The sequence below is a fragment of the Perca fluviatilis genome, chromosome 3, assembly GCF_010015445.1.
Source record: "Perca fluviatilis chromosome 3, GENO_Pfluv_1.0, whole genome shotgun sequence".
NCBI classification, from domain to species: domain Eukaryota; kingdom Metazoa; phylum Chordata; class Actinopteri; order Perciformes; family Percidae; genus Perca; species Perca fluviatilis.
In genome coordinates this window covers 40,654,127-40,665,954 of record NC_053114.1, presented here as the reverse complement: position 1 = coordinate 40,665,954, position 11,828 = coordinate 40,654,127, and the positions used below count along the sequence as shown (strand labels likewise).

General features: G+C 38.7%; 1 protein-coding gene across 1 annotated transcript; it reads left to right on the top strand.

Annotated features, from left to right (window-relative positions):
- Positions 1–2,297: 2,297 nt before the first annotated feature.
- On the top strand, positions 2,298–4,591 carry LOC120556513 (struthiocalcin-1-like). Its single transcript, XM_039796158.1, has 3 exons — positions 2,298–2,364; positions 3,335–3,489; positions 4,205–4,591. Exons 1-3 carry the CDS (start codon positions 2,298–2,300, stop codon positions 4,394–4,396), a joined length of 414 nt encoding a protein of 137 aa, XP_039652092.1. The 3' UTR covers positions 4,397–4,591.
- The last annotated feature ends 7,237 nt before the right edge of the window (positions 4,592–11,828 follow it).

Genomic DNA, 11,828 nt, shown 5'->3' with positions numbered 1-11,828 from the left:
CTCCTCCGCGCAGTTGCTAGTAGCCAAGGAGGACACGCAGGATTAAAAAAACATGGACTCTTCAGAAGAGGTCTTTATCTTCACTTGAGTTTCTGTGCGTGAAAGTCGCCCTACGACACCATGTTGTGCCTACTGAGAAATCCAGAGAGAGTTGTGTGGAGCTGATAGTCTTAATTAGCTTTGTAGCAACTCATTTGGCAATGGCTTGAATGGATCGGATGTTCATAACTATAAAAAAGTTAGTCCACAATAAGATGTGTGTCCACGGTCTTTATCCATTCACAAATTACTGTTGGAAAAATACATTCACGTGGTCAAAATTTTGTTTAGGTTTAGACACAAAAATGACTTGATCGTGGCCGGGTTGGCTCAGTGGGTAGAGCAGGCGCACATATACTGAGAGGTTTATGCCTCGACACAGAGGTCCAGGGTTCAAATCCGACCTGTGAAGATTTCCTGCAAGTCTTCCCCCTCTTTCTCACCTAGCTGTCGTGTCAAATAAAAGACGGAAAAGCCTAGGGCTGGGCGATATATCGATATAAACAAATATATCGATATATTTTTAAATGAGATATGGAATTAGACCATATCGCATATATCGATATAGTTCAAATGTGATCCTTGCTCCCATAGATATGTCGCCGTGAGGTTCTAAACATACGTCAAAACCCGCCGCCATCTTGGAACAGGGGTCCGAAGCATTCAGATCAACGCTAAAGATGCCGGACTTTTGTACTGCTTAATTATGTTCGATAGAGGAAATGAAAAGAACAAACCGCAATGGATAACATTTAACAGGTGACAATGTGTTTTATGATTATATATGCCGCTTCGACCAGCAATCTGAGCTCCGGGCGGCAGCGGGAGGCGGAGCCCCGGCCGTCGCGCAGCCGTCTCTTCTTCCCGGGCAAAAACACAGCCTTGCGCCTTGCTGCGCGCGGTCCCCGCTGATCCAGATCGGACCAGCCAAAGACAGAGTTGTGATCGGTAGGATCTTATACGTAGTCCAGTACGAAATTGTATGTCGATATCGGCGGAAAGTTCCACTAAGTTTGCCGGGCGGCAGGCGGACGGAAAGAAGCTACAGCGGGGCAGCGACCGTCTGCGGCTGCAGGATCTGGAGCCTAGTGCCCGTTAAAATTACATGTAACGCTTAAATACATACAGAAATAAATAGTGGAGGAATGAGCCTGGACATTTCAGTCTGTTTAAACTTCACCTTGAAGCAGAAACTCTTAGTTCAGAAGGGTGAAGTTTCCGTTTGAACTCAGATCTGTGAACCGATCATAATAAATATTCTTTGTATTAACACATTAATTAGTTTCTTTGTTTTGTAGTCGATAGTTCATCTTTTAGTTTACTTAAGTGGAAGCAGTATCAAGTGGAAGAATGGGACTATAACCTAGGCTTACAGGCATGAGGCATTACATTTTGAACAAAGTAGATTATATTAATATCAAAAGCTTAATTGACCTTTGGAACGAATCACAAATAGCCTATGGAGCTTTGATTTCAAAAAAGTTACTCCTGTTATACAGTATTTAGGTTTACATTTTATTGTTATTTGAACAGCTGAGCATTTAATCATGAACCAGGTGAAGAAACCGGTTTATTATTTATTTGATTTTGCAACTGTTTCTATGAAACTACTTGTGACATGTCATATTTGATTTGGGCTTTGACTGAACATTTGCTCTCACTTCGCGGAAATAAATATCGGGATATATATCGTATATCGATATTCAGCCAAAATATATCGGGATATGACTTTTGGTCCATATCGCCCAGCCCTAGAAAAGCCCCAAAAAAATAATCTTAAAGAAAAACGATCATGGTTTGGGTACAATTTGTTTAAAATATCACGAGCAGTGTTCAGAAAAGTGACTGACTCATCTTGAAGATGTCCTGATGTGATTCTGAACAGTAGCCTACAATGATGCAGCAGTTTTATTTGCCTGCTTCCTGGTGTCTCTTAAGCAACCCCAGGATCAGTTTTTTCCAGTTCTGTAGGTAAATATCTTTACTCCAAATATCCAAATATCTTTCCTCCAATATCTTTCCTCCATCTTTACTCCAAATATCCAAATATCTTTCCTCCAATATCTTTCCTCCATCTCATAAAATGATAATGAAATTGAATAAACAGTGTGTAAATTTGGTCTGGGGTACAACCAGGGAAGTAACAAAAAGAGAAATTATGTATAAAAGTAAAGAATATGGGGGGTTAGGGGCAGTAGATATGAGAATTAAATTGTACATAGCCTTTATTAAAAACATGTCAGCAGCCATCTCTAGGAATGCTCTCTGGACCGGTGATCGCTCCAAGTGGAGGAAACGGAGAGGGAGAGCCAGACAAGGTCCAGAGTATTATCTGATCTACGGAGATTTTATGTATGAATATGTAAATCTTAATATTGACTGGAATGGCCTCCCAAGTAAAATGATTTTAAAAAAAAATTAATGATTATAAATATGGTGGATACATTAATTATAAAAATTTAACACATAACGAAGGAACTCTTTTCCTGAAATTTTTAAAAAATAAGAACCTCTCGGAGAGCATTCGCGATATGAGATGGCTGATGTCTGTGAATAGACTTGCTGTTAGAGCCGTAGTTTCATGGAGCTGTTATGTAAAAACAAAAAAGTGTCCCATGATTAATTGTGACGAAGACGAGACCCAACAGCATCTTTTGATGGATTGCTATAGGGCAAAAGAAGTCTGGGACAAATTAAAAGTGTATGGTGTTAATTTTGTAATTTCATATAAATCTGTCATGTATTGTATTGTTGTTGAGACTCTATCAGAAAAACAAAAAGAACTTTTACAAATAATCATATGTATTGTATGCATCAAGCTATGGAAAACAAGATGCTGTATGGTTATTCAACAAACAGTCATAAATAGTGACGATGTGTGCAAACAAGTGCTAGCTGAACTCAGGAGAAGAAAAACTCTGGACAAAAAACAGCTCCTTCCATGGGACACTTTTAACCTGTGAACTACAGCACTTTATAAAAAGACTCTATATGCACTTTATAAAATCGCTCTATGCACTTTATAAAAAGACTCTATATGCACTTTATAAAATCGCTCTATGCACTTTATATAAAAAAAAAAAAAAAAAAACTCCATGCACTTTATAAATATCTCTATGCACTTTATGAGAGGCTCTATGCACTTTATATTTTAGTTTTGTTTGCACATTTTGTTTTATTAGTTATTTTCTTGTAATTTTTGTATGGTATATATTGTCAGGTAGCCTACTGTATGTTTAAATGTATAAATTGTAATTTTGTAAAAACTTAATAAAGCACTTAAAAAAAAAAAAAGTAAAGGAGAACAAGACGTGGGAGGAGGCGCTGGAGCACTGCCGAGCCCTCAGTTCAACCTCCCAACCCACCCTTCGCTACGAGCTGGTCAGCGTGCAGCCTGGAGAAGACCAAGACTACGTGATGAACAGGGTCATGGAGGCCGAAACTGAGGAGGTGGGTTCATTTTCAGTGACCCGTGTAAAGCGGGATTTTATGCTTCTGTGGATCCTATGCCGTAGCTTGACGTGCACCTCTCAAAAAATGTCGCTACACAATGTGGCGACGCATGTCGCCCGGCCGGGGTTTGGTAGCTGCTTTACAGCAAAAAAAAAGAATGAAGGTGCTTTTTTTCCATAGCAAACACAAAGCGTAAGCTTTCAAATTGATTTCTTATTTTCTGCCTAGTGAATCTTTTTTTCTGACACTGCACCTTTTTAAAAGAAAGTCATGTGACACATGTAGTCATGAATGATAAAAAAATCTCTACATCTAGAAGTCTCATTGATTGGGGTTCACCGGCTACCAGTGTCATATGCCAAAGAGTGATCATCCGCCAGAAACTGTATTGTGGTAATCGTACACAGACAGGTGTTAGATCGTCTATATCCACGACGTTCCACCTCTCTTTTCGGCCGGATGTCCGATACCTTCCGCTTTGTGTTGGCGTTCTGCCACTCATTCTGGTGGATTTCTGAGGACTATGGTTAACTGCTCCTCAGATCTCTGCAGGGTAAATCCAGACAACTAGCTGGACCATCTGTCCAATCTGAGTTTTCTGTTGCACGACTAAAACAACTTTTGAACATGCACATACTCTTTCATAATGATGGTGGAGAAAAATGCTTTGTGGCCAGCAGGTGGAGGCTCATTAGATCTTTCCTCTCCTTAGGTGTGGGCAGGCCTCCGTTTCCTGGCCGGTGAATGGCTGTGGGTGAACGGGGCGAGTATGTTGTACTCTGACCTGCCCCTCTGCCCCCCCCTGGTGCAGCACTGTGGAGCCTTGTCCAAGAACAACACAGGGAGCATGGAGACCAAAGACTGTTCTGAGAAAAGGAACTTCCTGTGTTATAGCACATCCTGACATCACCCCTATCATCTGCATCAGGGTGGTCACTAGCAGAAGTTTATCTAAGTTGGCACACAGCTTCTCAAGACAGTAGACATACAACCGTGTAGGCTTTCAACACACATTAAGGGAATATGTATCCTACTATGGAATATCTTTGCAAAAGTTTGATCAAACTTTATAATAAAACTTTCTGACTGTAAACTTTGACTCAACTCTATTTAACATGTTTCTTATAGACTTAGTCATGTGTGATCAAGTCTTCATATATTATTAAATTACAAAAATGCTACATCAACTTAATTTAAAAAATGTAGTAGGTTTATACATAGGTTTTTCAATAATTATTGGTGTAGTGTAGACCAAAGACACTCATTGTATTTGAACAGCCCCAACTGCAGAGAACATTAACGCTGTAACAAGCGTTACAGTAGTTCACTTAAATAAAAAGAAATGAAGCACATTTCCACTTTGTTTCCTCACTGTTTTAATTTTTTTGTGGAAATTACTTTTTTTGCAAAAACAGGTCAATTTGATAGTGTATTCTGTAGATTATCCAATATAAATACATGCTAATAAAGGTACTAGTACATTAAGGACTACTACTATAATACTTTTAAGTGAGCGCTTACTCACAACAAATACCAGAATCTTGGATATTTTAACCCGATTGACAGATGGTCGTTTGTTTTTTTGCAGTAAAGTTTCATTAAAAAAAAACTAAGGGCACTATGAGAGAGCAGACCTCTTAATTTTTGTATCCACTTTGTGATTTTTGGATATGCCCTTAAATGCAATGGGTTCCTTGGCCCATTCTACACCCTTCCACTACTGTTTTTTTATGTAACTAATGCAGTTTGAAAGCATGACAGAACCAGAAAGCCAGCTAGCCAACCAGCAAATGGTTGGCTAGTTAGCTAGCTTGCTAGTTCCCCCACACAGGTCACAGAAGACAGAAAACGAGCCAAACAAAGTTGTTCTATAGAGTATTTTCATATTGTGTAAACTGATTCATGGCTCTTGTGGCGAAGGCAATTTGCTTTTCTGCGCCAGAATGTGTGGATGAAGCATTAATATTGACACGCCGAATATCTCTCACCTTCCGCTTTCTTTGTGTTGCCGGTCTTAAAGAGCCCCTATATGCTTTTTTGGATTTTCCCCATCTTTTAGTGTGTTATGTAGTTTTTTCTGAGTATGTAATAAATGGTACAAAAAAGGTACAAAAAAACACATTTCACTCCAAATGGAACTTTCTCTCCCACAGACGGCCCTTTTTCTCAACAGTCTGAAATATCTCACCCATCACTCCTGTTTGAAATTCCTCAGCCAGCCCAGTTTTTCATATGTGCTGCCCATAGGTGCTGCCTGAGCACAGCTCAAAGCATGTAAACCTATTCTAGTAGACCCAAACAGTACAAATATGATGCTGAAAAGGAGTATAATAGGGGCTCCCAATATGCAAAGCTTGTGGACTTATTAACATGCATAGCGTGTCCCAGGTCTAGGAGAGTGATGATGCTCTATAGCCTCTATTAATTAAGGGCTTATCCGTAGCTTTTCTGCAGGGCAGCAGGAAGTAGGTAGGTGACCTTCTAAACGTGTTTTGCATGCACGCATTTACGTTACAGTTTTTGGTGCATGACCACTTTTTGGCATATGATACCAGTGAACCCCAATCAATGAGCCTTCTGCTGTACTTTTCTTTTTTTCTTTTTTTTTATAAAGATATAAGCTGCAAATACAGATCAGATATTATTACCAGGTGTAAACAGGGTCTTATACCAGGGAAAACAGTTTGGCTTTATTTGATATATATATATATATATATATATATATATATATATATATATACACACAAAACTAAGAAAAATGTAAGGTTAACACATGAGACCTGCTTTTAATGAACCCTGGAGCATAACACTTATACAGGATTCCCTGCAAACAAAAAAAGTTCAAGCAAGTTCATTTTGTGAAGACAGAGAAAAGTCATAAATATATGAACGTACTGCTCAGATTCGTCATATATCAGTGCAATACATAAATAATAAGTTGTTAAAACCATAGATTGTTTCCTTTCATCCTCTATTATTTCCTCGTTAATGAGCCTAACTAAGAGAGGAAGCAATGAAAGTTTACAGCAATTATGTCTGCACACTGGGAACCTGTACCTTCTCCCTGAGTTCAACAAAACTTATATTGCAGCACATGAGAGCTGTCAGATCAAGTGCTATTAGCCTGTCTGATAGTTGCCTACCTAAACAAAACAAAAACAGATCCTGAGGGGTAAGTGGGCTAGCATGATCTTGCCTGCTGTCTTGACCAGGTTGAGGATCTGAGCTTTAGATTTAACGGTTAAATTTCCCAAACCAGCTGGTGATACCCTACTGTAAGATGTACTCTATTTTCGCCCTGTTAAAGATTGGCATAATATTTTTGCTGGCACCAAACAGTTTGTCTTCATAGAAAATGGAGCCGCTGATGGATTCTGGCACTGACGCTTGCCACCTGTGTCGGAACCATACCCGTCGCTATGGGCGGGCCATAGGGGGCCGGGCCCGCCCCAAAAAATGCTTGTGCCCCCCCCACTTGAGGCACAGATCTCTTAAAAAAATTACTTTAATTTTATATTATCATAGTTGCTAATTTTGTGTTGCTTTAATGTTACATTCTTTATCATTAAAACATTATAAATATAAATAAACAATGGTGTGATTTTTGTTTGATTGATGGGAATCTAAACTGCAACAGCCTATCACGGCCTTACTAAAAATAAAGTTAGGCTACGACGTGACGTAGCCTACGTCAGTGTAGCCGCTCAACAGTTACCGCACATTTTTGAAAGCTGGATGAGTTTTCGCCGGCTTACTCGCTTCAGTTCCTCATGGTAAGTGGTTGAAAAGCCCACCAACATTCTCCTCTGCCAAACTGGATACGACACCGACGCCTCCTGATCAGGGTTCCAAATTAGCACCGTTTACCAGCCAAATGCTGGTGAAATATGCAAGTGGCTGGTAGATTTGCTTCACTCACCAGCCAAAAAACCCAATTGTAATCTGAGTGGCTGGTAATATTTGAACATTCATTAGCCATTTGGCTGGTAGACGAAAAAGTTACTTTTGAAGCCTGCTCCTGATGTTGTCGTTGGAGAAGGAGCCCCTGGACGACAGTCTGAGCCTGATGCTAGTAGCTCCGTGGAGCCCGACCCTGGGCCTGGCAGGACCTGCAGGTCAAGTGCAACTGCGACTGGGGCAGCATTTGGGCCACAACTAACTGTTGAATCAGGGGGTGTGACGGACAAACCCAAACAGGTTGTGTTGAGGAAATATCCAGTCAAAATGTTTGGTTAAAAAAAAAAACGTAGCTGTAGCTGGCATTTGAACAGGGACTGGCTTGCGTAGGCTACTCGTGGAAAAGGACTCTGCATTTTGTTATGCCTGCAGGAAATTCACATCTGTATCATCGGACGCGACCTTCTTCATTAAGGGGTTTAAGATTTACAGACAAGGGCTTAAATAAGCATGCAGCTTCAAATGACAGGAGGGACTGGAGAGAGGACATGCTGTCTCCACTCAAAGTACCGGTAGGTTCAAAGTCTCTGTGTATGTGTGTGTGAGTGTGTGTGTGCGTGCGTGCGTGTGTCTCTCATGGCACATGCATAGCAATGCATATCCTTCTGTTGACTGCTTTAAAATGCAATGTTTGAGAGATGCTTCTGGTGTTACATCTAATATGTTGTATAGTCAAGTGTTTTATGGATATTCATAACATTGCTTCTATGTAATGTGTTGTAGGCTATATAGGCTACCTGGTCATATTGCTGTTGGTTATGTTTAACGTGATGATTACATGCGAATAGTATAACAAGAGTATATGATTATTATACATACACGTACTGTACGCCAATAATAATTGTGCCCCCCCATGTATTTCATGTGCCCCCCTTAAGACTGAAGTCTAGCGACGGGTCTGGTCGGAACGGTTGACTTTAACCATCTTGAAGACGTTCTGACGCAACTCTGAACAGTAGCCTACAATGATGCAATGATAGAAGTTTTATTTGCCCGTTTCCTGGTGTCTCTTAAGCAACACCAGGATCTGTTTTTTTCCAGTTCTGTAGGTAAATCTCTGCTTCATTTGCCAACATTCAAATAGTTTCTGGCGATGCGGCGACAGGAAGCTGAGAGTTGGTTTAAGTGTGTCTGCTAGTCAAATGAGTGTTCTTATACGTGGAAGTCAAAGAAGTGAGATGTTCAGCTGGATGTTGGACAGCAACGGGTGTTTCTGACTGAACACGTCGCAGAGCAAGAAACGGCAAAAAAAACATCAAGACAGGTAACGACTCTGACTGAACACATTAACACTGGGGCTGAGTGGTTGTTAGTGGTTGGCAAAGTTTTTAGTTTAATGTCCATTATTGGTTTTAATTGTCTAATGAGCAATTTGTATTGGATGGTGATGGTGCAGTGGATATGACACATGCCTTTGTTGTGGGAGATATGGGTTCAATTCCCACTGCATGTCCCTGAGCAAGACACTTAACCCCTAGTTGCTCCAGAGGCATGCGACTGCTGACATATAGCAAATGTAAGTCGCTTTGGATAAAAGTGCCAGCTAAATGTAATGAAAAAAGAAATGATTACAATATTCACAAATATGCTTTTGGTCTTTAACTGCCTGAGATATTAAGGGGTCTGTGATTGCATTTTCATCTGCTGAGAATTTGGAAACAAAGAAATAAATTACGCACTCTGCTCTTGCTATAACATCACCGTTAATTTACAAAAAAAAGTAACGTTTTCAGTCCCTCCGAGTACTCCCATTGAAAAGTGATCGTCTATTGTCCCACACCTGGGTACACCGAATCGGAGGGGCAAAATGTATTTAAGCCCGGTTGTGTTTGTGGTTTGAAATACTCTTGATGAAGGTCGCGAGGGACCAAAAAATAAACGGTGATGCTATAGCAAGCGCAGAGTGCGGGATTTGTTCCTTTGTTTCCAAGTTGATGTCATTTTCCAACGCACCTGCACAGAAGATTTTTTGGATGTGCAAGTTGTTTCTTCAAAAAAAGGTCATCTGCTGAGAATAAAAAAACAACAAAGTTAAGTGTTTATTCTCACTACAAACAATATCCAGGTGTAATGTAATATATCTTTTTTTTTTATAATTTGTATACTTTATTGATAACACACAGGCCTGAAATACACACACATACTCAGCACCTAAACATGCACAATTGGAGAGATGTCAGAGAGAGGGGGCAGCGAAAGGGTCAAATAAATACAATGCTCTCTGTAACAGAATTCTGAAGATGATGATGATGAAGAGTTCAGGACCCTTCCTCCTCCTCCTCCTGCTCAACCTGAGCAGTACTGCGTCTGGACTGGGATCAGTGGTGCAGAGAGGTTACTCGTACATCTCAGAGTATTACACCTGGCAGGACGCTCAAAGCTACTGCAGGAGGTGAGCTTTTACGTTTTACTGACATTTACATAAATAGCTATTAGAAGAGACCAGGTAACTGGGATTTGTTCAGAGCTTGGCAGCACAGCTTTCTTCTATTTTGCCCCCTGGTCACGGAATAACCTTCATAACACATCAGTTTATTGATTTTGTCTCCCTGGGAGAGTTTAAAACTCTAAACTCTAAAACTAAAGAGTGCAGTTGCTATTCCTAAACTGGCTTTTGTATTTGTATGATGTATCTGTTGTTGTCTTTTGCCTGTTTTTACTGTGCTCTATTTTAGAATTGTCTTCCCTTGTTATGGTTCGCTGTCTTGGCCACGTCTCCCTCCAAAAAGAGATTTAAATCTCATTCTTCCTGGTTAAAAAAGGTTAAAAGAAAATAAGTTAGAATTTGTAGTTATGGCTTGAATGTAACGTTGGAAATTAAATATAATTTAAAAAAGCTAAGTAGATCAGCATCACTTGTCCATAATACAATGCAGTACAGTTAATAGTAACTTTGGTGATCCCTTTACTTAAATTTTTAATTTAGTGTTGTCATTAAGTCAAAGTTACAATTTGTCCAATGCTTTGTTTTATGAACAAAAAATCTGCTAAATGTATGACGTTCCCATCAGCCATGTAAAACCTCCTCTGCTGTAAGTATAATTTAGTTTTGAGTCACTTGTATTTTGACAGATGTCATAGCAAATAATTTGTTTTTTCATGTTTTATTTTTTCTTCGAACAGCTCAACTTCCTACACTGATTTGGCCACCATCTTTACGAAGTCAAATGCAGACAGCATAAATGTGGGGCCTTATCATGCATGGATCAGCCTGCACAAACTCAATAACACCTTCTGGATTTGGTCTAATAAATATGGAATGGATGTCAACTTTGGACAAAATCAGTACCACTGGGGGTATAACGAGCCATGGAACGAAAACTGTGCTATCGTCTATTACCCCAACCAAAAGTAATGGAGACTGTTCTAACATCATTTTTAAAGACTTACACAATGTTTTTGAATGTTAAACAGATTATTTTGTGTGTATTCTTAATTTTTTGTAGCAGCCACCCACAGCTATTCTATAAGGTTAAACATTTGGCAACACTATATAAATACACACACACACACACACACACACATATATATATATGTGTGTATATATATATATATATATATATATATATATATATATATATATATATATATATATATATATATATATATATATATATGTATGTATGTATGTATGTATGTATGTGTGTGTGTGTGTGTGTGTGTGTGTGTGTGTGTGTGTGTGTGTATGTGTGTGTGTGTGTGTGTACGGTGAATTGCTCAAGAGCACCTTGGCAGTGCCCAGAAGGTGAACTGGCACAGACTGAGCTAATGCCAGCCCAAATCACTAATAAATGTTGAACAGTCAATTAACTTTAGTTTTTAGTTATTTTACTGTTAAGAAACATTGAAATGATAATTATTTGTCAACCTAATGCTTTAATTTCTGTCATTTATTTGTTGGATACATAACATGTTATATGTATATAAGTATTTTTAATGATTACCAAATGATTCGTAAACCTTTATAAATTGTTTGGAAACCATCAAACATTATTAAACATTATTATTATTGGATTATTATGAATTTCAAGCTGATTATGATACATTGTTAATGATGAATACATACTCTAAATCTTCTATAAAAATTATGTAGAGAGCTATTATCAGTGCTCAAATAATCATTTTACTTTTAGAGATCACCAAGAAAGCTATAATGGGGCCCAGTTAATGTTACTTAATGTTTTATAAACCTCTTATTTATAATTATTATAAGCATTAGTTGTAACTTTATACTAGAATGCAAATAATGCTTATCAGTGGAATACAAAACAATTAACCATTGACAAAGTATTAACTATCTACATTTATAAACTAATCATTTTCTATTACATGATAAGATTACATTCTAAAATAAATCGTCATTGTTTGTTAACAGAAAA

Coding starts and splice junctions, on each gene's coding strand:
- LOC120556513 (XM_039796158.1), top strand. CDS start 2,298: ATGCTCTCTGGACCGGTGATCGCTCCAAGTGGAGGAAACGGAGAGGGA. Junction 2,365..3,334: donor AGAGCCAGACAAGGTCCAGA/GTATTATCTGAT, acceptor AAAAAAAAAAAG/TAAAGGAGAACAAGACGTGG. Junction 3,490..4,204: donor TGGAGGCCGAAACTGAGGAG/GTGGGTTCATTT, acceptor TCCTCTCCTTAG/GTGTGGGCAGGCCTCCGTTT.